This window comes from Microtus ochrogaster, linkage group LG9 (assembly GCF_000317375.1).
Source record: "Microtus ochrogaster isolate Prairie Vole_2 linkage group LG9, MicOch1.0, whole genome shotgun sequence".
NCBI lineage: Eukaryota > Metazoa > Chordata > Mammalia > Rodentia > Cricetidae > Microtus > Microtus ochrogaster.
Genome location: NC_022034.1, coordinates 14,251,820 through 14,273,888, shown reverse-complemented (window position 1 = coordinate 14,273,888; position 22,069 = coordinate 14,251,820). Strand labels below are relative to the sequence as shown.

The window sequence follows — 22,069 nt, the reverse complement described above, 5'->3', positions numbered from 1 at the left end:
GTTGTTGTTTTGTTTTGTTTTTTTAAATTCCATGAGTTTTGAGTGGGAACCGAGGATCTGAGAAGCTTTTTGAAGAAATTCCAGAAGATTTCAGATAGAGTTCATTTTGAGTAGCAGACTCTGATGTGGCTCAAGTACTGCAGCATGATAATCTTCTGAAACACTTCCTGCATTGTCTATAGCCAAATGAGCATATGCCCTGCTCTGTGAAAAGTGGCAGCTTCTGTTTTTGTTTTTATTTTTAAGAATTCTCAGTTATAAATTCACAATGAGCTACAACCAAAAGGAAATACTCTAATTGATATTTGGGATTGATCCAAAGTACGGTATGTTCTTTGTTTCTTTGCATCTTAGCTCTCTTACCAAAACTAGCCTGCTTTCAGGGTAGTTCTCATGCTTATGAACATACGCAGACATCTTCTTGATGTTGTTGCCTTCTGCCTGGAGATGGCCCTCAGGTAGGAGAACATGTTCTTAACATGTGCAAGGCCCTTGATTTGAATCCCAGGACCACCCAGATGAACACAGTGTATTGTTTACTTCTTTGTCCTATGCCTGGTTCCTAGGACAGTCCTTCTTTCAGTTGTCTGAGTTTCTGCTGTGTGACAAGTTGCTTCTTCAGGAACTAACATTGTGATAGGGTAACAGAAAGCAGGAATCACCTTTTGCTTGAATGGCACAGGCTCCCATGGCCTGTACTCTGCCCTGAAGCCTGACAGTGGTCTGTTCTGAAAAAGGACCTCTGTGGGAACACAGCCTTGCTTGCGTGTATACATACTGTTTTCAGGACTGCCTCTATCTTTTTTTCCCTCCCTCCCTCCCTCATTCTCATCTCTTCCTTTTCTTCCTTTTCCCCTTTCTCCCTTTATTCATAGCAGCAAATATATATATTAAGAACTCAAAAAACAAAACAAAACCCCAAAACATGTTCTAGTCAAATAAATAATAAGAAAAAGAATACTGTATAGGATTTGTGTGTTGGTATAGTCCAGTCGTGGTGGAGTGCTTGCCTTCAATCCTATTTCTTGGGAGACAGGTTTCTGTATGAGCTTGAAGCTAGCCTGGTTCACATACCAAATTCCAGGCCAGGCTGTATGGTGAAGCCCTGTCTCAGGGAGACAGAGAGACTAGGAAGAGAGCTGATCCATGGGAGCATTACATTGTAAGTAGATGTAGATCTGTGGGGGTGGAGCATCTATGAGGATTTGAGACGTGTATCCACTTTGGGAAGTAGCATGCCAGAACTTAATGAACATGGAACATACAGGAGATTAAGGCAGATACACTGAGAAGCAAAAGTTGACTAGTCATGTTTGTTCTTGGCTCAGAAGAAGACAGAGGACCATGATTGATTTCATGTTATCCAGGCTGTCCTCTAACTCCTGTCCCAGTACCCCTACCTCCTAAGCACTCAGCCTCAGGCATGTGCCACATGTCCAGCTGATTGCATTTTCTGTTCTTGTCCTCTTCGGAAGATTTCTCTGTATTCAGTTACTACTTTGTTAGTTGTGCCTCATAACATACAAAACAGGGCTGGTTTCCCATAATCAGGTGACCTATAAGGTATATCTGTTACAGCTTGGTGTTGTCATTTTTAGCTTGTGTGGTATTTTTAGATTTGCCAAGATAGATCTGGAAAGGGTTCAGATGGTAATGTAAATGGGGAAAAAAGCTGAAAAGCATCATTTAAAGGAAATCAATTTCAAATATTTTATTTAGAATGGGAAACTGTGAAAGCCTCCGAACCCGTTAAAGAAACGGTCCAGACTACACAGAGTCCAACTCCAGTTGAAAAGGAGACAGTGGTCACAACACAGGCAGAGGTTTTCCCTCCACCTGTGGCCATGCTGCAGGTTAGTACTTGCTGACTTCTTAGTCGTACTTTTTTCATATCTTATTTGCTGATGTGTAACAGTTGGCATCTGTTGTTCACATTAAGACAGAGGTTAAAAATATTCTGCACACACAATGCATTATTATACTAAATGCAAGAATGGTTAATTAGGTGAATAGCAAGCTGTAACCCCCTTAGACTTACAGTATTTTCTTTAGATTTATGCTTTCTGTGCAAGCAAATTTGTATCAATAACATTATTTGATAATTATATTAATAAAGTTATTTCAGTGAATTTAGTGAAACGTTTTGAAAGGTCATTGTTGGAAATGGTAATATTCATACTTAAATGTTTATGCATTAAATATGTACTATGTGCTAGTGCTAAGTTGTACACTGTTGTAGAAGCTTCTGGTGCTCAGGGTACACCCATGCTGACCATGGAGCGTTCATTGTCATTTGGGGAGCCAGAGATGAGATCCTCTGGATAAGAAAAGTAGACTGTGGTAGTCAAGAATGTCTGCATCGTTGCCTGCCATCTTATGACAGAGCTGAGGGTGTGCCTAGTTGAATGAACAACTTGGTGGTGAAGAAGTTAGCCAGCATCTGAGCAAGAGCATCACAAGCAGAAGAAACCCACTCTGAAGGTTATAAGCAGTAGCTTACTCTAGCAGGTGGCTAGAGTCTTGCCTGTAAGCTCAACTCTCAAAGGAACTCACCTTCATTCTGAATGAAGGGATCCACTGGAGGACGATAACCAGAGGAGTGACTTGTAAAGGATCACACTGGATATCGTTTATAGTTTGTAGGCTACAGCAGACACGTATAAATGAAGAGATGAAGTGAAAATACTGTAGCAGTATAGGTGCGAGGTGATTGAGTCATGAAGACTAATAAAGGAGAAGTGACAGACAGTAGATGGCTTAGAAGGTACAACTAGTAGGACTTTGTAGACTTGAATTTAGAGTTGTGAAACAGGAAAGACAGGGGCTTGGTCCAAGAAATTAGAAATTTTGGAGCTATCATTTTTTTGAGACTAGGAAATAACATGAGGCGCTGTCTCTTAAGAGTAACAAGTAGTTCATTTTCTATACATGTGACCTTTACAGTACTCTTTAAGCAATGAAGTTTAGATGCTGAACTTGGTAACATTTGAGATTCAGGAAAGAGATAAAGCCATGCAAGAGAGAGGTTAGGGCCTTTTTGAAGCTATGATGAATAAAAGATATTTAAGTTGAGATTAGAAAACCAAGTTTGGAGAATTTGGTGCTTATTGAAAGTTGCTACTGTGTACTTTGTAGAGGCAGCCTGGCAGGTGGGTGCTAGTGAGTCTGAAGCCTGAGCCTCAGTGCTTAGCTGAGTTCTCATTAATTTATTTGAAAGTAAGAGGAGAGACCTATTGACTCCTACTCGTTAGCCCTAAATTGATTCACTCACAAGTATACAAATAGAGAAACATAAGTGTAATGACATTTATTACTTTCCTATTTAAAAGAGGTAATTTGCCTTTAGTATGCCAGAATGTAGAAGTTACTTCAGGTGGATAAACTGACTAACAGACATTTTTCTGCCCACTAAAGATTCCAGTAGCACCAGCGGTTCCTGCAGTTAGTTTAGTTCCGCCAGCGTTTCCTGTGTCAATGCCGGTCCCCCCGCCTGGATTCAGCCCAATCCCTCCACCTCCTTTCCTACGAGCAAGTTTTAACCCTTCACAGCCACCTCCTGGTAAGGAATTTATAGCTTGCTGTTTTAACTCCGTTTAGAATATCATTGATATTCATTCTCTTTGGGGTCTCAATGCCATAGAGCAATGGTTCTCAGACTTCAGCACACAACAGAACTAGCATGCTGGGTCCATTCTCCCGACCATCCATTAGGCCACATTTTTCAGCAGCTTTTATTTTTACTCACTGTTTCCTCTCATTTAATCTAATAGTGACTCTACCTTTAAAAACTGAAAAGAAGCAGATTTATAATTTGGTCATGTGGTCTGTGGGATCATAAAAATATCATTATAGTGTAGGGTTTATTTATGAACTTAAAACATCATATCCTCTAAAGTTAACAAAATATTTTAACATAGTGGTAAAGAGCATGACGTGTCTATAGTGTCATTTTCTTCTGTGATGGTAGCTTGAGATAGTTTTAGCGCTCTCCCTGTGGTCAGCATTCCCTCAAAAACAGATTGGTTCCCTACATGATGACATCCTGATCTGCAGTGCAGAGTGGTCCACAAGACTTGAACGAGTGAATGAATAAATACGTTATAATCAGAATTGCTGCTTCATCTGTCTTCTAGAAATCAAGTATTTATAAAAGTTATTTTAAGTGGAGAATATTGCGCAGATCCATCAGCATAGTAACAGAGGTGATTTTAAGGCTGTGAGGTTTTGCTGTTATAGTGGAGCACTGAGGTCCCGATTTAGAAACCTTTTGTATCACCAACCAGCTCCCAAATAAAGACACAGAGACTTAGTATTAGTTTTAGATGCTCAGCCTTATCTTACACTTGTCCCACTAGCTCCTTTAACTTAATTTAACCTGTTTTTCTTCATCTGCATTTTGCCTCAGGGTTTTTTACATTTCTTTCATTCTGGATGTCTGACTTATCCTGCTTCTTCAGTGTCTTACTGACTGTTGGCTGCCTGACTGGCCCCAGGAGTCTCCCTTTCTTTGTCCCTAGGTCTTTTCTCCCTAGAGCCTAGATTGTTCCTCCAGTTTATTCTCTCTGCCCACCAGCCGCCTGTCCCTTTACTGCCTAGCTAGGCAAAGCAGTACATTTTTACATCATTAAACAAATGCAGTAGAAACTAATATAACACACCTTTAAATATTAAAGTAATATTCCACAGCACAAACAAATGTAACACATCTTGACATAGTTAGAGTAATATTCCACAACATCCACATTCCTCAGGAGGTTGAAGTAGAATGACTTAGCCCGCAGGTTCCATACCAGCTGGGTAGCAGAGGAAGACCCCATGGTAAAACAATAAGAAAATGTGGAAGTAGTTCATTTATAAATCTTGAACCCTTTGATTTAAACAAATAATTTTCTTTGTGCTGTTTTATTTTGGTCTTTTTTCTCCCATGTAGGTTTTATGCCACCTCCGGTTCCCCCACCTGTGGTACCTCCCCCTGCAATTCCACCAGTAGTACCAACATGTGAGTTACTGATTTACAGAGTCTGTTTTATCCCAGGGAGTCTTAGTGTGTCTGTGCTCATTTCTGTAAAACATTAGTTTTCAACAAATGCATGCTAGAGGATCTGAAAATTAACAGTATCTCAGAAGTTCTTATTCATGTTTCTTCAATTGTCCCAAAATGTCTTTTCGTAATCTACTTCCTTTAGTCAAGATTCACAGACTGTCCTCCCATCACGGCAGTTTTGCTGTGTTTATTTTAAACATCTTGTTTAGTGCCATCCTGCCCAGGTCTCCCTTCTGGTTTATAGTTCTTCATGACTACTGAGCCATTCATCTCCAGATACAAGATTCCTGGAAGGGGGCAGTTAGTGTCAAAGACTTGCTTAGATTACAGATGACCCTTTTTCCTCATAAGAATACAAGCAATACTTAGTAGACTTGCATTCTGTCAAACTAGTGTCTTTTTGTTCATTTTTGAACAAAACATAATATTTTTATAGCAGTTTCAGAATTAAGACAAAATCAAGCAGAAAGTACAGAAATTACTTGCATGCCCCATCCCTGCTCATACATACTTTGTCTTATCATCATCCTCCCAGAGCAAGACCTAGAGTAGATGAATTTGTATTTTCATTATTATTCAAATGCATAATTTATGTTAGGGTTTGTTTACACTTGATATTTTCTTACATATTTAATAATGAATCTTAAGATCGATGAGGGTATTTGGGTATTAGAACTTTGCTGTTCAAAATGCTTATCTGGTTAGTTTTTAATTATGTTTTTATTTATTATTATTGGTTAAATCTGTCATTAGTTACAAAGTGGTTATCTTTCCAAATAGTACTTTCGTTGTTAGTTTTTTTTTTTTTTTAAATATAAGGAAAATTTACTAGCTGATGGTGATTAGATCCCTTGAGGTGTAGTGCACAGGAGAATTAGGGTAGATGTCATACCTTTTCCCTAATGGTCCGCGTACATAGTGCAATGTGGGTGTGACCGGAGAGCAGAGAGGGTTTCTGTCATTTTTTTCCACCCCTCCCCCAAACTGCCCTTCATTTCTTCATTTTTTTAATCTGTGTTTTCATGGATTAATAATTCTTTCCCATCAGTTGTATTCTTTGTTCTTTTGATAGTCAAATGGTTTTACCTTAGTGTATGTTGCTTCTTTGTGTCTTGGAGTTAGCTCCCCTTAGCTTCTGAGAGGGTCTCAGGATTTTCAGCTTGTCTCCAACTCATACTATATCTTCCACTGAGTGTGAACCAGACACATCTCGTAATGCAGGATGACATTCAGAGACCACAATCTGGCCACTAGATTATGTTTGCTCTGAGGATTTTCTTGGGTGAAAAATTCTCAGGGAACAAAACTAGGAAGTAGTCATTTGAGTAGAGAAATTATAAATGTATGTTATAAAATAGCTTCAAGTAGAAATTTACAACACATTTTACTTAGCTATGTTTTCATATTTTTGTCTGCTATCATACTGAAATGACAACATGTATACTTACCTCCTCCCTTGCAATGTAAACCTACAGAGTCATAGACACTGGCAATAGAAAACCAGATGGTACTACCATCCAGATTCCTCCCTCTACCTTCAGAATGTGTGTGTTTACTGACATCCTGCTGACCTCAGGGAATTCAAAAACAAGCATTGTAGACATCTAGTTAGCTTTTAATTTTCTATTTCCTTTTTCCTGTTACTAAACACAGGGCTTCTGAAGAACCATTTATTTAGTAATTTGAGCAATCCCACTTTAAAAATTAGATTCCAAAAGACCTTTCATGAGAGTACATATAATAGAGATGTTTGCTAATTTCTTAAATTCTAAATCTGCTTGCCTTACATTTTAAAATGTTTTCCTTCATTATTTAGGTACCTTTCAAATCTTTCTGAAAACAATATTCAAAAGTTCTTTTTTAATTCATTACTCAAAGAGGCTCGTGCTGTATAGCCCGTCTCTCAATAGTTATAGTTCCCAAACCCTGGATCCATTGCTTGCATACATAGAATTCCGCTATTCTTCCTGCCTCACTTAGTTCCCATAATTCCTGTTCATGATCATAGGTGGTTTTGTCCCAGTGTAATATCTCTGTAATATACTGACAGTTTATCCAAATTATTCTCAAAGTGAAAAGGGGGGAAGGGACACCTTTGCTTACAGTATCCAAGTATGACTCAACAGTTTTCCATATGACATACCCTGAGCAAGAACTTCTAAGACTGTTAAATTCTTGTGGTTCTGTCTTTTAGTATGTAGATGGCATACACATGTGGAGAGTTTTCACCAACTGTTTTGGAACAGAATGTTTATAACATTACATTTACAGTTCACCTTTCCTAACCTTGTTTGATGAAGGTACTGAATGGAAAGGGATCTCTCCCCAACATACTGTAGTTTGAAGACGATTGGTCAGACTTTCATTCTGATATCTACTTTCTGTTCTGCCAATCATTTCTCTATATTTTGCATTCTCTTAGCTCACCTTAGGAAATTAGTTTTTTGTGTTACTAGGATATACTTTTTTCTTCCTGTACCATAACCTTTTGGTGAAAACATTTCTTAAGATATTTTCTCTATTTTGAAAGAGTGAAACATTGTAAATAGAACTGAGGCTCTTCATTATGAGCATTGGTTATTATAAAATGCTTGGTAATACAGAGATGCCACTAAGTAAATCACTCATGTTGCCAGATAGCTTACAGATTAAGTCTGAAATAAATTTTTGTCCTGTTTAAACAGCTTTAGTGCAACCACCATTGTCCATGACTCCAGAAACTGTGAAAGATGTTGGATTTGGTAGCCTTGTCTTACCAGGTGGTTCTGTTGCCAGCAATCTTGCTCCTTCAACTCTACCAGCTGGAAATGTTTTTAATCCTCCCAATAAAGCAGAGCCTGAAGACAAAGTACCTCACCTTGCAGAACACCAGATTCCTTCTGGTGAGAACACCAGACCAGGTAAAACAAAACCACTGACTATAAGCCCCTAGACATAAAATTAATCTCATAATTATTTTTCTGAAGATTAGTGCTAAATTTTTATGTGCTACGTATGTGAAAGTGTTAGTGCCCTTTTTTCACAGGGATCACTGTGTTTTCTCCATGCTCTGCAGTTGTCACTTTCATAAGTGACATTCTAAAGGGTTGGAGACATAGCTCAGTGGTAGGTGCTTGCCTAGCTTGCACAAGGCCCTTTATTTTAATGCCCAGTATTATCAAGGCAAATTACATTCTATTCAGAATAATACTGGGTTTTAGGCCTTTTCATTAGACCCAGCCCTCACCCTTCTGAGGCCTATGGTGCTGCCCCTGGGCATTATGGTCAGAATAAGATTCCAAATTGTTTATTTACAGGAAGACAAGGATCAGCAATATGGATGAATAACAGATACTGTACCAGAGTATTAGCTAGCTAGAAATGGTGTTTCCAAGCATTAAGTAATTTTTAATAGAGTCCCATTGTTTGGTATCTTTTTTTGTTTTTTTGAGGCAAGGTTTCTCTGTAGCTTTGAAGCCTGTCCTGGAACTAGCTCTCATAGACCAGACTGGCCTCAAACTCACAAGAGATCTGCTTGCCTCTGCCTCCTGAGTGCTGGGATTAAAGGCATGCACCACCACTGTTCAGCCCCATTGTTTGGTATCTTAATCACATGCAAAAAAATCTGACATTTTTGTTTGAAAATATTTGTGCAGAGTATTTTGTTTTAATATGTGAATTTCACTCCGTGTGCTGTTAATAATCTTAGATCTGATGTTCATCCTGTATCTGGTGAAGTGTGATTCTTTGACAGGGTTGAAGTTCATTTGCAGAAATTATAGCATTAATAATATATTTCCTTTTTATAACAGTAACTGTTACTTCAAATGATTTCTTTTCTTTCTCTTTTAGTGATTCCAAATGATATTCCCAGTAGTCCTGCAATGTTAGCACAGCCACCTGGCCCTGCAAACACCTCTGGGATCCTGTGTGTGCAGAGACCAAATGTGTCAAGTAATTCTGAAATTCTGGGGGTTCGGCCAGCTAATGTTTCCAGTAGTGCTGCAATTATCGGAGCACAGCCACCAAATATTCTAAATAACTCTGGAATGTTGGGCATACAGCCACCAAATGTGTCGAGTGGCTCTGGACTTCTTGGAGTACTGCCTCCAAATTTGCCTAACAACTCTGGACTTGTAGGACTACAGCCACCAAATGTTACAAATCCTGCTGGACTTTTGGGAACACAACCACCAATTGGACCTCAAAATTTACCTCCCTTAACTATGCCAGCTCAAAGGATGCCTGCATTGCCAATGTTGGATATCCGTCCAGGACTTATACCACAGGCGCCTGGACCAAGATTCCCTTTATTACAGCCTGGAATTCCCCCACAACGGGGTATCCCTCCCCCATCGGTACTTGATGCACCTCTTCATCCGCCACCCCGTGGACCTTTTCCTCCAGGAGATCTTTTCAGTCAGCCAGAAAGACCTTTTCTGGCTCCTGGAAGACCAAGTCTAGACAATGTTCCCAACCCAGATAAGCGAATACCACTTGGGAATGACAGTATTCAGCAGGAAGGGGATAGAGACTACCGGTTTCCTCCTGTAGAAACAAGGGAGGGCATTACTAGACCTCCCCCAGTGGATGTTAGGGATGTTGTTGGGCGACCTGTAGACCCCAGAGAAGGTCCTGGAAGGCCTCCATTAGATGGTAGGGATCACTTTGGAAGACCTCCTGTGGACATGAGAGAGAATCTTGTGAGGCCCGGTCTAGATCATCTTGGTAGAAGAGATCACTTTGGCTTTCCCCCAGAGAAACCTTGGGGGCATAGAGATTTTGATGAGAGAGAGCATCGAGTTTTGCCTGTCTTTGGTGGTCCAAAAGGCTTGCATGAAGAAAGAGGTAGATTTCGGGCTGGAAATTACCGATTTGATCCTAGAAGTGGTCCTTGGAACAGGGGATTTGGACAAGAAGTTCACAGAGATTTCGATGACCGCAGAAGACCCTGGGAGAGGCAAAGGGATAGGGATGACAGAGATTTTGATTTCTGCAGAGAAATGAATGGAAACCGTCTTGGACGAGATAGAATTCAAAACACTTGGGTCCCCCCTCCTCACGCTCGGGTTTTTGATTATTTCGAAGGGGCCACTTCTCAACGGAAAGGCGATAATGTGCCTCAAGTTAACGGTGAAAATACAGAGAGACATGTTCAGCCACCGCCCTTACCAGTACAGAAGGACCCTGAACTCTATGACAAACTGGCATCTGCAAGTGACGTAGACAAGGAGGAGAGCGGCACAGTTGCTGGTGTAGAAAGTGAAGCAGTGGTGGTAGAGAGCACAGAGACTGAGGGGACATAACCATCGCTCAGTAGGTAAAAGAAACCTTTTGTAAAGTTGTCATCTCTGTAAGAGGGTAATGGCTGACTGCACCAGAGTTGTTCACGTTTATCTGCCAGAACTAAGTTAATCTGATGTTCATGTTCACCTCTCTTAAAATAATTGTACAAACTGACTTGTATAGACATTGTTCTTAATATGAACATGGTAGGTAAACATTTTTTATTTTTCTGATAAAGTATAAATGTTGCCCCAGATTCTTTTAACGTCAAGGAGATGCTAACAGCTTCGGAGACTTCCTATGGAAGAGAGGGTTTTAGACACTGTCATTGGGTTGGTTATGATAACGACATATTTCAGAACAGCAAGGTGTGGCATATCTTCTCCATATCTTTAGGCTGCTGCAGAATTTTAAGGTAACAAACAAAGCTGTGACATTTTATGCAAGGACTGGCTCTAGATTCTTGAGGAGCATAATACAGAGATTTTAAGAAGTGATTTTGTGAAAATCTCCACTCTGGTCTCTGTACTCCAAAGTAAGTGTGTGTGATTTGTTCCTCATGCTGCAGTGAGTAAAAAAGAAAAAAAAAATCAAACAACATAAATATTAAACTACGTTTCAATGTTGGGTGAATTTTGTTTTTAGATGCCAATAAAACTTGTTTGATAACAGTGTTCTAGGAATTGTATTTTTTTAACCTACAAATTCTTAAAACTGAATTGTTAGTAGCATGCACTTAGCTGTTGAAGTTCCCCATTGCCATCTGACAGCAATGAAGAGATATGTGGTGGTAAAAGCCTGTACTTTATATAAAAACCATGCAGTCTGATTAATGTGTCCGCAATATCTATGTATATTTATTGTGAATGCCATGTAGTTTTTCTTTCTCTGAATGTCTGTTTCTTTGCTCGTACAGAGAAAAGGTAGAATGTTTTTTAAAAGTTTAATAGGAAACTCTTTAAAAATTGATAGAAAATTGGAAACATTGGATAAAGTAACATTGCTCATCATTATAGCTTTTAATCTTGATAAATGTGAAGAAATTAGAAAGAAATATATTGTCAGAGAGGCAATCCTGCGGTGCTTTGTTCAGTACAGCGGAGCACGAAGCCAGGTGAATGTGTAGTCAGTCAGATTTCACGTCAGTGCTTCCAGTCTTTCACACTCTATTTGTTGTTCTGTGTAGATAGTACTGTCCTCGAGTTTAGTTTCTTGATTGCACAGAGTGTGTACTGACTACCAGGAATAAAGTGTCCATCTTGTGTTTTGTAGGCTCTGGGTAACATTGTTTAGACAAGACTAAGATGAACTGAGTAGATGAATTTGGGTTTGGCTTCTTGTTTGCGTTTGCCCTTAAGTTTCACTTATTTGCTGTTTTCTTTTGTGTTTTCTACATATAGTTTATACATGTAAAATAAAAAAAAGCCATCAGCATATTTTAGTTTCTAGTGGAAAGCTTTCATGTGATTGTGTGAGCAGTCATTTCCAGCAGCTCATCGTGTGCTCTGTCTCAAGCTCCTGTGTGGTGGCAGAGCACACCAGCCATTTTAAATGAGATTTGTTTGTGTACATTTCTGATGATCTAAAGAGCTATAACTTTTGTGATCAAAAATTGTCTTTTTCTCACACGGTCTAAATACAGATAGTAAGTTATTTGGGGAAAGTAAGTAGAAGCATTTAAATGTTAAGTTCCAAAGTAATTCAGTCAGTAGTTTGATTTTATTTCAGGTCTTTCCCTTTGGATAAAGAATGAAAATTGTAACCTTAGGGCAGAACAGATGTTCAGGAAAGACTGACTTTGAACTTAAGGAAATGATACTGAGCATAGTTTCTCAAAATGACTTTAGTTCCATTTGCTCTGATCAAAATTAATGGATGGTTGGTTCAAGTTAAGTAGCAGTATAAATAAGACTTGTTAGTGATTTTAAAAAAATTCTAAGCCTTTGACCTTCCTATGGGGGTGCTTAAGGTATGTTGCACTGGCACTTGTTTGAAGGTTCTAGAAAGTACAAGTTAACCTGTGTCATCTTGAGTGTGTCTGCGGATTCTTGTATGATTTAAAAGAAATAGGAATGATGTTGTTACTCCCTTTCCCCTGTCTAGTTATATAATGTTAAGGAAGGAAATACCCAGCCTTGTTTACTGAACTAGGATTTCCTTCACCAGTTTGTAAACACTCGAGAAAAGTTAATTGCTGTATTTTGATGAGTTTGGCTTAGGACCTGCCCCATTTTGTATGCCTTTGTTGACACTTCTGTCACTAGAATGCTACCAGTTGGAAGTATGAAGTGGCCCAGCCACTTAATTCAGTGTTTTGTGGTTTTGCCGACAGTACCATAGGAGACAGAGTTTCTTTGTTGCTGGGGACCGACCCCTGGCCAGTTGCATGCTGGGGGTTCTCCCACTGAGATATACTCCACAGCCCCATGTAGTTGTAATTTAGCACACTGACAAATTACTTATTTTTTAAATGTGTGAATATTTCATTAAGCATGAGCCCCGTTCTTAGCATTAGTGTGTACTGCAGTTGGTAACTCCTACCGTGCATAGAAACATGTAACAGTGTCATCTGGATCTGCAGCGTTTGGGGTAGGCTGTTCATTTTAGGTCGTTGTAGGTAGGTAAAGAATCTGAAGTCATTTGGAAGATCCATTGGCCCATTTAAAACTCATGGTAATTTCCCATGACTGTAAAATAATTCCTGACTCAGAGATGTTTTGAGTCATAGAGTCAAAGAAAAAGGAGAGAGTTAAGTAGACGGTAGACAGTTTATTGAACGTGTACTAGTGAGTGGATTTGGTCCACAGACGGATGCTGAGTGAGTGACTCCAGAATATTAGATTTTCCTCACTGTGTATTCAGGTAGGCATGGCCTTTGAACCAAGGGCATTTTATATTCAATTAAAATATTTTTGCTGTATCTCATGTGCCTTTATATTAATAAGACATTGCTTACTAGGTACTGTGTTAACAGTATAATATTTCAGTACCTTTTAGATTTTTTTCCTTTACAAACAAGTTATTTTACTTACATACTGCAGAAGGCAAGAGCAAATAACTGTAATTCATTTTTAAGGCAGGCAGATGACACGCTCATTTAATCACAGATGATATAGGGTAACATAGAATTCTGTTTTTCTTAAGTGTTCTTGCTGTGGTTTTTATATAAAATACAGCATCTTTTAAACCATGTGAGCTGTGGGCACTAAGAAATTAATGTTTACGTCTAAAGAAAAAATTCTAAGTTTAATGGGGGGAGGGTTAATAATGATATTTTGATCAATACACCTTTGTGAAGGTCGACATTAAAATCAGTAATGGCATACTTTAATGTAGACACACCCCGAAATTTATTTGTAGCATGCTCCCTGTGGATCCCCGCTTCCTAGGAAGTGTTCGCAATCACCTCTGGAGCCCTGAATATTGTAAGGAGCTGTGTGGGTGGTCATTCCAGACTTACAGGGTCTTCTGAGAGGTTTCATGACACTCATAGATGTGTACGTAAATTCTGAAGACATACCTTCCTTTGTATATGTGTTTTTTGCTTAATTTCACCCACATACTTCCATTTCAGATACACACTGAATATGTTCCTTCCCTGCTCATTTTTAGGTCAGAGTCTCCCGCTGTAGCTTAGACTGGCCTTGAACTCATGATAACCCCTGTGCTCCCTAGTGATGGGATAACAAGTGTTTGTTAGCCACCATACCTAATTTACACGTAATACTCTCTAAATCGTTTTCTACTTAAAATATTCTACTTTCATAGAATTATTTTTAGTGTTATAAGAAAACAGTACATTTATGTCAATTGATGCTGCAGGGTGACTAAAATGTAGAGGTCATCATAGCTGAAATTTATATTTTTAGAAATGAACTATTGCACCAAAAAAATTGAGAAGAAATCAGTGAGTTGAATACAAGAATCATTTTCTTTACTTATATGTGCTTTTTATAGGCGATCTCAGGTTTTTACTTTATCATATAGTTGGATATTTTAATTATAGAAAGAACTGTTAGTGGATAAAGCTAATGCATAGATTGATGAGGAACTGGCGTCAGTGTCATTAATAGGACTGCATAGATGGGTTTTACATCAGGAACTAACATAAATCAATGGTTTCTCTAGATAGAATTCTTGCTCCCTGTTCCATCCCCCCGACACATGTGTGCACTTAGAATTGCCTTGCTTTGTTCAAAAGGCTGTTGAAGATCTAGAACAAATACCTTGAGCCTTCTTTCCTTTCCCTCCTCTGACTTTCTCCTTTTGTTACTGTATCAAAGGGGAGAGAGGTGTGACAGAGTAACTTCAGATTGTATAAAATGTTGACTGTTGCATACAGTAAACAGAACACATTCTGTGTGAACACAGGCCAGGTATGTGGTTTAATGAGTGTACACCTTGCATAAGACCACAAGTCTCTGAAGCAATCTGCAGGGGATTAGTACTAAAACTTTTTCCTAGGTACCAAAATCCAAAGGTGCTCAATTGTATCATCCGTGTACTTTAAATCAGCTGGACATTACTGTTAATCTAGTAAATGTGATGTAGTGTCTGTTTCTAGTTATTACACTCTATTGTTAAGGGATAATGACCCAAGGAAAAGAGTCTATGTATTCAATATATATAGAGCCTTTTGATTTTTAACATTGTTGTCATCTGAATTGATGGAGTCCACCAGAGCAAACTTTCTGAATGCATGGGGCTTGAGTGCAAATGTCCTTTTTCTCCTCCTACCCTGCCCGCAACTATTGTGATGGGATTTTGCCCTCCCAGAACTCATGACTGTAATGGGGCAGTCAGGGCTGGCAACTGATTTTGTGACCTATACTAAAAGTGATCTCGCCTATCCTGATCTTGACGCTGTTTCCAGCGTTTTACTACCTTAACTTGTTGAGTTTCATAGAACACAGTCCACTCAGGAGTCTACAGCAGTAAGATCTTGAGTTACACCAGAGTCTTTAAGAAAAGACAAATAATCAGCAATATTAAGTTTTCTATTTTGTGAATGAAGAAGAAAAGAAGAATGGGTAGGGGCAACCAACAATATTAACACTTTTTTAAATAATGCATTTAAAATTTACAATTTAAAATTGGTTTTACAAACTGGCCTTAACAGTTGGTAGAGTGTGTTTGGGCAAGCTACTGAACTTCCAGCCCTTGTTCTTCGTAGCTGAACAGTCTTCATCACTGAAGAGACCCATAGCTAATACCCAGGACGTATACTGTTTTGAGGAGTGAAATAATTAAGTGCATCGTGTTTATGAGGCAATCCTATGGCCACCTTAGGTTCTTGTAGTATCTTTTGCTTAAGAGAAACTTAAGTAACAGGTGTAAGTGGCTTCCTTAAGTCTCGTAATTTGTATTTGAGTGAACATTGAAATCTTGTTACCAGATTTAGAAGTTAGTATATGCCAATTCAAAAAAATGCCCAACCAGGCTTTTTGGGATTTATGGTTGCATTAATCACCAAGGTCCCTTTTTGTGGTTACACATGTACATTGTTATTCCTCCTCTTACAACGTGTAAGAACTTACTTCATGGTTTTAAGTTTGCTCAGTGATGTACTGTCAACTAGTCTGAAGCAGGTTTATATTGTGCTGATGCTAAGTAAGGTTTCGTTTAGAAAACCCCTTTCCATCTCCCTTTCCCCTTGAGGATGCTCTGTAACCAGTGTAGGAGGACTTTGCAGATCTGCATTTGAGGGTGTGGTTTTTGACAACTTCAAAAACTCAGTTTTGTGCACTGTATGTATAATAAAGATTTAGTAAGTATAAAACCATTCTGTACATAATTTATTGTGCTTGGATTAAACAAAGAATGAAGTAATAGTACATACATTGAGCATTATTAATGCTTGCTTGCCACTTGAATTCAGTTTAGAGACTAGCCTTTGTGCTTTGTGGCAATATTTAATTTGCAACTATTTTACCTTATTGAAATGCATAACAGGATTCTTCAAGTATTCAAATTCCTAAACTAGATTTCTACAGACCCAGGCTGGTGTCAGCATGTTGTGACACCATATCCAGAGTCCTAGAACCAGAGACTGAATGTTGGCCATGTTACCGCCCAGCCTTCCCTTCAGAGGAAACTCTCATAGAATTTGTTAGGTAAAGCTTGATTATTATATGAAATAAAGTGTTAACTCTGGTGATTTTTTGATAATGGGAGTTTCCTACTTCATTGGCAGCCAGTTTTTACTTTTGTTATCTGGACTTGTTTCAATTTCGAAGGCTAGTTTAATATATGTGCTGTGTAAACTCAACTTCTGTGGGGTTGAATTTGGCTTTGAGCCCTTTAGATGGAAAGGTGGTGTGACCATGCTGAGTCCCTCAGGACTGAGAGGCTAACCGTTCCACAGAGCCTTTTCTGAGTCCATTACTTTCTCAATTGTTGGTCCCAATAGTCCATGACTGTTAGTTTTCTTAGTGCAGGCAGAGAAGGACTTGGAGTAGGAGTGTTAACCCACGTGGCAAGTGTACACAGTTTATCTTCAGAAGTAGTCACCGAGGAGGCTCAGATAGTCGTGATTTTCAACAAGACAATGCCCTCTCGTCCACACTTGACTCTCGTGTGTGTCCTCTCCCACCCAGACTAACTCTACTGACTTCAAAGCTGTGCTTGCCAAGGCTGGAGTTCTCCCTTAGGAACTGTGGTGCTGGTGAGTGAACTGTATTGATTAGCTTCCTGGGGCTGCTATTCGCAATTTGCAAAGATGTGTAGCAGCTTGCAGTGTGAGTCAGGGTGTGGGCAAAGCCCTGCCCCCTCCCCCAGGTCCGGAGGCAGCCTCCCCCTTGCATCTTCTGATAGTTCTCAGCTACCTCTGAACTGTCCTTAGGTTGTGGATTCCTCTTTCTAGTGTCGCCTGCAGTTGTGTCATCTTCTGTGGGTGCATACCCGTGTTCAAATTTTTTTGTTAAGAGGTCTGATGTTATTTCAGAATATTTTGAGGGGCGATAATGTTCCCATCAACAGACTGGGTAACTATTTAAAATCCATATAAATTGACTTCCTAGGACATAGTGGAAAGAGTGGACACATCTGAGTGACATTATAAAATGATGTTGGCTGTTACTGAATTTTGTTGCAGACCATCAGTCGGGTTAGTCCGTACTACCTACTTTTTCAGGTGAATGTGTAATGCCCCTACTTGGCCATTAGTGCTTGAGCTAATGGAATGTGCAGAGAAAATCCAGTAATATCATTGTTACATCACAACAAGCAGCCACTGAATTTGTTCATTAAAAAGTGGTTGATGAACTGGGACTCCGCAGTAGAGCACCTGACTAGTGTATGCATGGCCCTGGGTCATGAATGATCCTCCAGAATGAAAGGGAAAATGTACTGAAATCCAAGTTGGGCGAACTTGGAAAGGTCCAGACTGAGTCATCTTAAAAAATGACCTTGGTAGCTTTTACAGGAATTCAGTTGAGAATTACCGTGGGAAGTCTGTGAGGAGCACCTAGCACTTCGGCACCATGGCACTTACTAGATGGGTGTTTATTATTGCCAGTATAGCCCTGACGAATCAGGTAATCTGTGGTAATGCAACAGTTAAGGGATTATTTATGCAGAATTAGATATTAGAACCCAGAGCCAGTGAAAGGGGCAAAGTGTAGTTCTTGGAATTCTATAGGTTTTTACAAGCATTCTATGTGTCTGAATCCCCAACTCTTTGGGTCTCCATGACCAAACCTGGATGCTGATGTCCTAGGTAGAGGGCCATCAAGGGGAGAGACAGATCTGATGTCCTAGGTGGAGGGCCATTATGGAGAGAGGTTCCTTAAGAGCTTCCTTCCTGTCATTTATTGTCTGAATCATGCCAGTTAGGAACGGTTTCTTGAATGAATCAGTATTGCTCAATTTCTTATGCAATAAAGTGAGGAAATCAGGTTTTTCAGGATATTTCCCCCAGTGGTAATTGGAAAAGGTCGATTGTTTTGAAATCGAGCAAAGCAAAGCCTTCTCTTGAATATATCCATGCTTAAAAAGCTGTTAACCCTGGAAATAAATTGTGTTGATCACTTCATTGGGTTGTGTCTGATCGTATTGTATTTAGAGTTTTTTTAAATTGCTATTATACCTTCCCACCATATGATATTGAAAACTTGAGCATATTATGAACCATTTCATCCTTAAGTATTAGAATTTAAGATCTCAAAAGATTTCTGTTTGGGGTAGAGAAAGGAAATGATTGCTAGCCCAAATCTGTAGTTCCCGGAGTATCCTGGGTTTTCAATTTGTCTAGTATAATTCTAGACCCAGTGATATAGTGACAGGCAGTTTAGACAGACAGAATAGAGCCCCAATGCACTATTGTGGCAGTAACAACATAAAAATTAGGTCAGGCAGTGGTGGCTGGCACATGCCTTTTAATCTCATCACTCAGGAGACAGGTAGGTAGATTGCTGAGTTAGAGGCCAGCTTTGTCTACAGACTGGGTGGGTTGTAGGACAAACAAGGGTTATGCAGAGAAATCCTGCCTCAAAGCCAAAATTATCTTTATTTCCTTATCAGATTAACAAGTAGGAAAATTAATAGCCGATTCCTGAGGGGACAGCTAAAATTGTTCTTTTCATCTAGAAGACCATAGCTGAAAAAGAGCAGTCCTCTGAGTGTGCCATTTATTGTTGGGCCAGAGGGTTCCAGGGATGACTTCACAGGGAGAAGAATGCATAGTTGCCCTGCCCAGTATTCACAATTCAAAGCCCAAGGGCAAAGTGAATCAGTGATTCCCATTGCAATCTGCTAGAAAGATTGGTTTCCAAATTACCTTTTACATAGGGTCAGAAAGGAGCTGCCTCCATACCCCGAACAGTTCCATTTATATGGTAGTAAAAACAGGCATGTGGTGTGGGGACTTGCACCCGTGAAGGAACAGCAGATGAACAGTAGCTGGGAACACACTTTAGTTTCATTTTAACCAGTGCAGCTGAGTGGAATGTGCCAGTTAACTAAGGGTGGCACACGAGGGTCTTGCCAAGGTGTTTTCTAAGCCACATCACAGGCAGAAACGATTTGAAGGGGCTAAGCAGGTCTTGTAGCCTTACCATTTGTGAAATCCCAAGATGGAGGCAATCACTGGCTAGGCATTCAGTTCTACCACGTTTGCTTTTCCTTTGGACAATTCTCTTTTATTTTTCTCTTGTAAAGCTTTATATGATTGTCCTGGAGACAAGGACAGACTCTTACCTTGGAACACTGTGTCAAATACCTGCAAAGGCAACCTGAACGGACAGCTATTCTGACTGGTAGTGGTTGAGCCAGGTTGTTCCACCCTCTCCCATGGTAAATGTTTTCTCTTTTAGCAATTTCCATTTCCTAACAATACAATTCACAATTGGAAATAGATGTGTGCACATCACAGTACATACACGTGTGTAATTAGTGCCTCACCCTTTACAAAGTCTTGTAGATTTTTTTATTTTTATATTGGTGACTTTGATATTCTCATGAAGTCGATGAGTTAAAGCCAATATTTTCTTTTTTTTTGCATAAGTCTCACATTTGTTTATGAAACGCGTTACTTCCCAGAACTTTAGTACCTAATAGTTTCTCCTCAGGGCCAACTCAGGCTTTAGGAATAAGACATTTAAAAGGGACCCACTAGCCCAGATCCAAGACCACAGAGTGGGGGAGAGCAAGCAAGAGGCTGGCTGTGCTTCCTAAGTGGGTGTCAGGTGTAAAAAAATATTCTTAAATCATTTGAGTCATTGATCTTGTGATTTCTATGTTCTACATTGCTGTTTAAGTTACTATCTAGTTAGTGTTCTTTATGGCCTCTGGAACACAGCTTGTTTTTGTGAATTTGTAGATAGACGTTTCTGTCCCTCCTGGTCCTGCAGCTGGTCAGTCCCAAAGAAACATACAGAGGCTTATATTAATTATAAACTGGACTATTAGCTCAGGCTTACTAAATAGCTCTTACAGTGAAATGAACCCATAATTCTTACCTATGTTTAGCCACATGGCTTGGTACCTTTTCTTAGTGAGGCATTTTCATCTTGCTTCCTCTGCATCTGGCTGGTGACTGTATCTTTTTTTCTTTCCAGAATTTTCCTAGTCTGTTCATCCTGCCTATACTTCTTGCCTGGCTACTGGCCAATCAGCATTTTATTAAACCAATACAAGTGACAAATCTTTACAGTGTACAAGAACATTCTTCCACAGCATTTCCCCTTTTTTTCTTTTCAAAACAAGAACTCTGAATCTAATCTCCTTTGTTTAGCTTTTTTCCTGACTGTTACCAATAACAACTTGTAACCAACACTCTAAACAAAGACAAACATCCGTAATCTATTTTTTGAGAATGTGGGTGTAGTTTTCTAGGATACTTCCTGCTGATTGCTGGTGCTGTTAATCTTATGGGGACCCAAAGAAAATTTAGAATTATGGTCAAGTCCTGACTGGAGTATTCAGAGAGACTGGCTCATCTTAGCCAGCAGTCTTGAGGCTGTTCCAGATGTAGAACTCAGAAGAAACTGCAACAGAGGTGCTCTGAAATGTTGGATCATCTGGGCCATTTGTTCCCATTGGAGATTCTTCAGGTGTCTTCCTTAATCAAACCTTAGTTTTCTTAACCCAGAATGAATCCACAGCCTCTAATTTCCTGTGGAAACAAAAACAAAACCTCTTCTCCAAAGTAACATATCTTTTGAATTAAATTTTGAAGTCAAGGCATTTCAAAATATATAGCTTGGATTAATCCAGTGGCATTTAAATCAAATGTCTTTTAGCAGCTGTTGCTCCTTTCTCAGCAGCCATACAATTCAAAGACAACACAATAACATACAGTATCCATATTTTTTGTATATTTTCCATCTCTAAGTGGCTTTTTAAAAACTTATTAGTTTTTAATTTTTGGCTTTATGAGACAGTTTCTCTGTGTATATTTGACTGTCCTGGAACTAACTCTGTAGACCTGAAACTCACAGAAATTCACCTGCCTCTGCCTCCCAAGTCCTGGGATTTAAGGCTTTCTTCACCACACCCAACTACTCTTTTTTTTTTTTTTTAAGGACCTTCTCTATCCTTTTTTTTTTCTTCCAAGTCAGTGCATATTTTTAAGCACGCTGTAATTTTTAAGCACTCTGTAAACCATTTAAAAGGTTTTTCATCTGAATCTCTTTATATCTCTATCTTTCTAATCAGAGTCTTTGATCTGCTAAATGATAAGGCTAGGATTAAAGCTGTGGCTTTGGCAGTTGGCTCCACCCATTCCTTTTCTTCCTGAGAGTCTTAACTTCATGGTAGAGAGGTATTGGTGGGAGCCACGTTTATTGCCACGACTCTGCAGAGTTTCTAGTTCCATGCCACCACCAAGAAGCATGCCACTGGCTGCTCATAAACACCATTTAAGGGTTTGGTGGCAGAGCCTCTTAAAATAACTGTGCGTTGTGGTTTTTGCTGCTTATGCCATCAGGAAGCCTTTCTTAAAGGAGCCACACCTCTGGTTGCCAAGCAGAGCCTACCTGTGTAAAGACAGTTATCAAGAAGCTGTGATCAACTCTGTTCCTCTCTGTCTAGAATTCTTTTTTCAAGCTTTGCCAGATGTGGACACACTTGCCAAACATTTGGGCGTCCTTTGTAAACAGAAGTTTCTATCCCACTAGCTTCTTTCCGCCATTTGAGACTACACAGGGTTCTGAGAAAAGAGCAATCTCAGGGTGCGGGAGTGGTACAGCAAGCATACCGGGTATGACTACTTTGTAGTCAGTGTCCAAGGACAAACCTTCCTTCTGGGGTATATATTATCTG

The 22,069-nt window shown here is 39.4% G+C and overlaps 1 protein-coding gene across 5 annotated transcripts in view; it reads left to right on the top strand.

Annotated features, from left to right (window-relative positions):
- Positions 1-22,069, top strand: part of Scaf8 (SR-related CTD associated factor 8) — a 200,585-nt gene that overhangs the window by 78,486 nt on the left and 100,030 nt on the right. For 2 of the 5 annotated variants that reach the window (XR_003378364.1, XM_026787344.1), the window contains exons 17-21: positions 1,720-1,853; positions 3,415-3,559; positions 4,931-4,999; positions 7,729-7,944; positions 8,876-10,343. Coding sequence is in view for 4 of the 5 variants with exons in the window: in XM_026787344.1 (XP_026643145.1) it covers positions 1,720-1,853; positions 3,415-3,559; positions 4,931-4,999; positions 7,729-7,944; positions 8,876-10,329 (2,018 nt within the window). In the remaining variant the exon portion in view is untranslated. Of the gene's footprint in view, positions 1-1,719; positions 1,854-3,414; positions 3,560-4,930; positions 5,000-7,728; positions 7,945-8,875; positions 10,984-22,069 lie in introns of those variants that run through there. The other 3 variants (XM_026787345.1, XM_026787343.1, XM_026787346.1) reach the window with 2 other exon arrangements.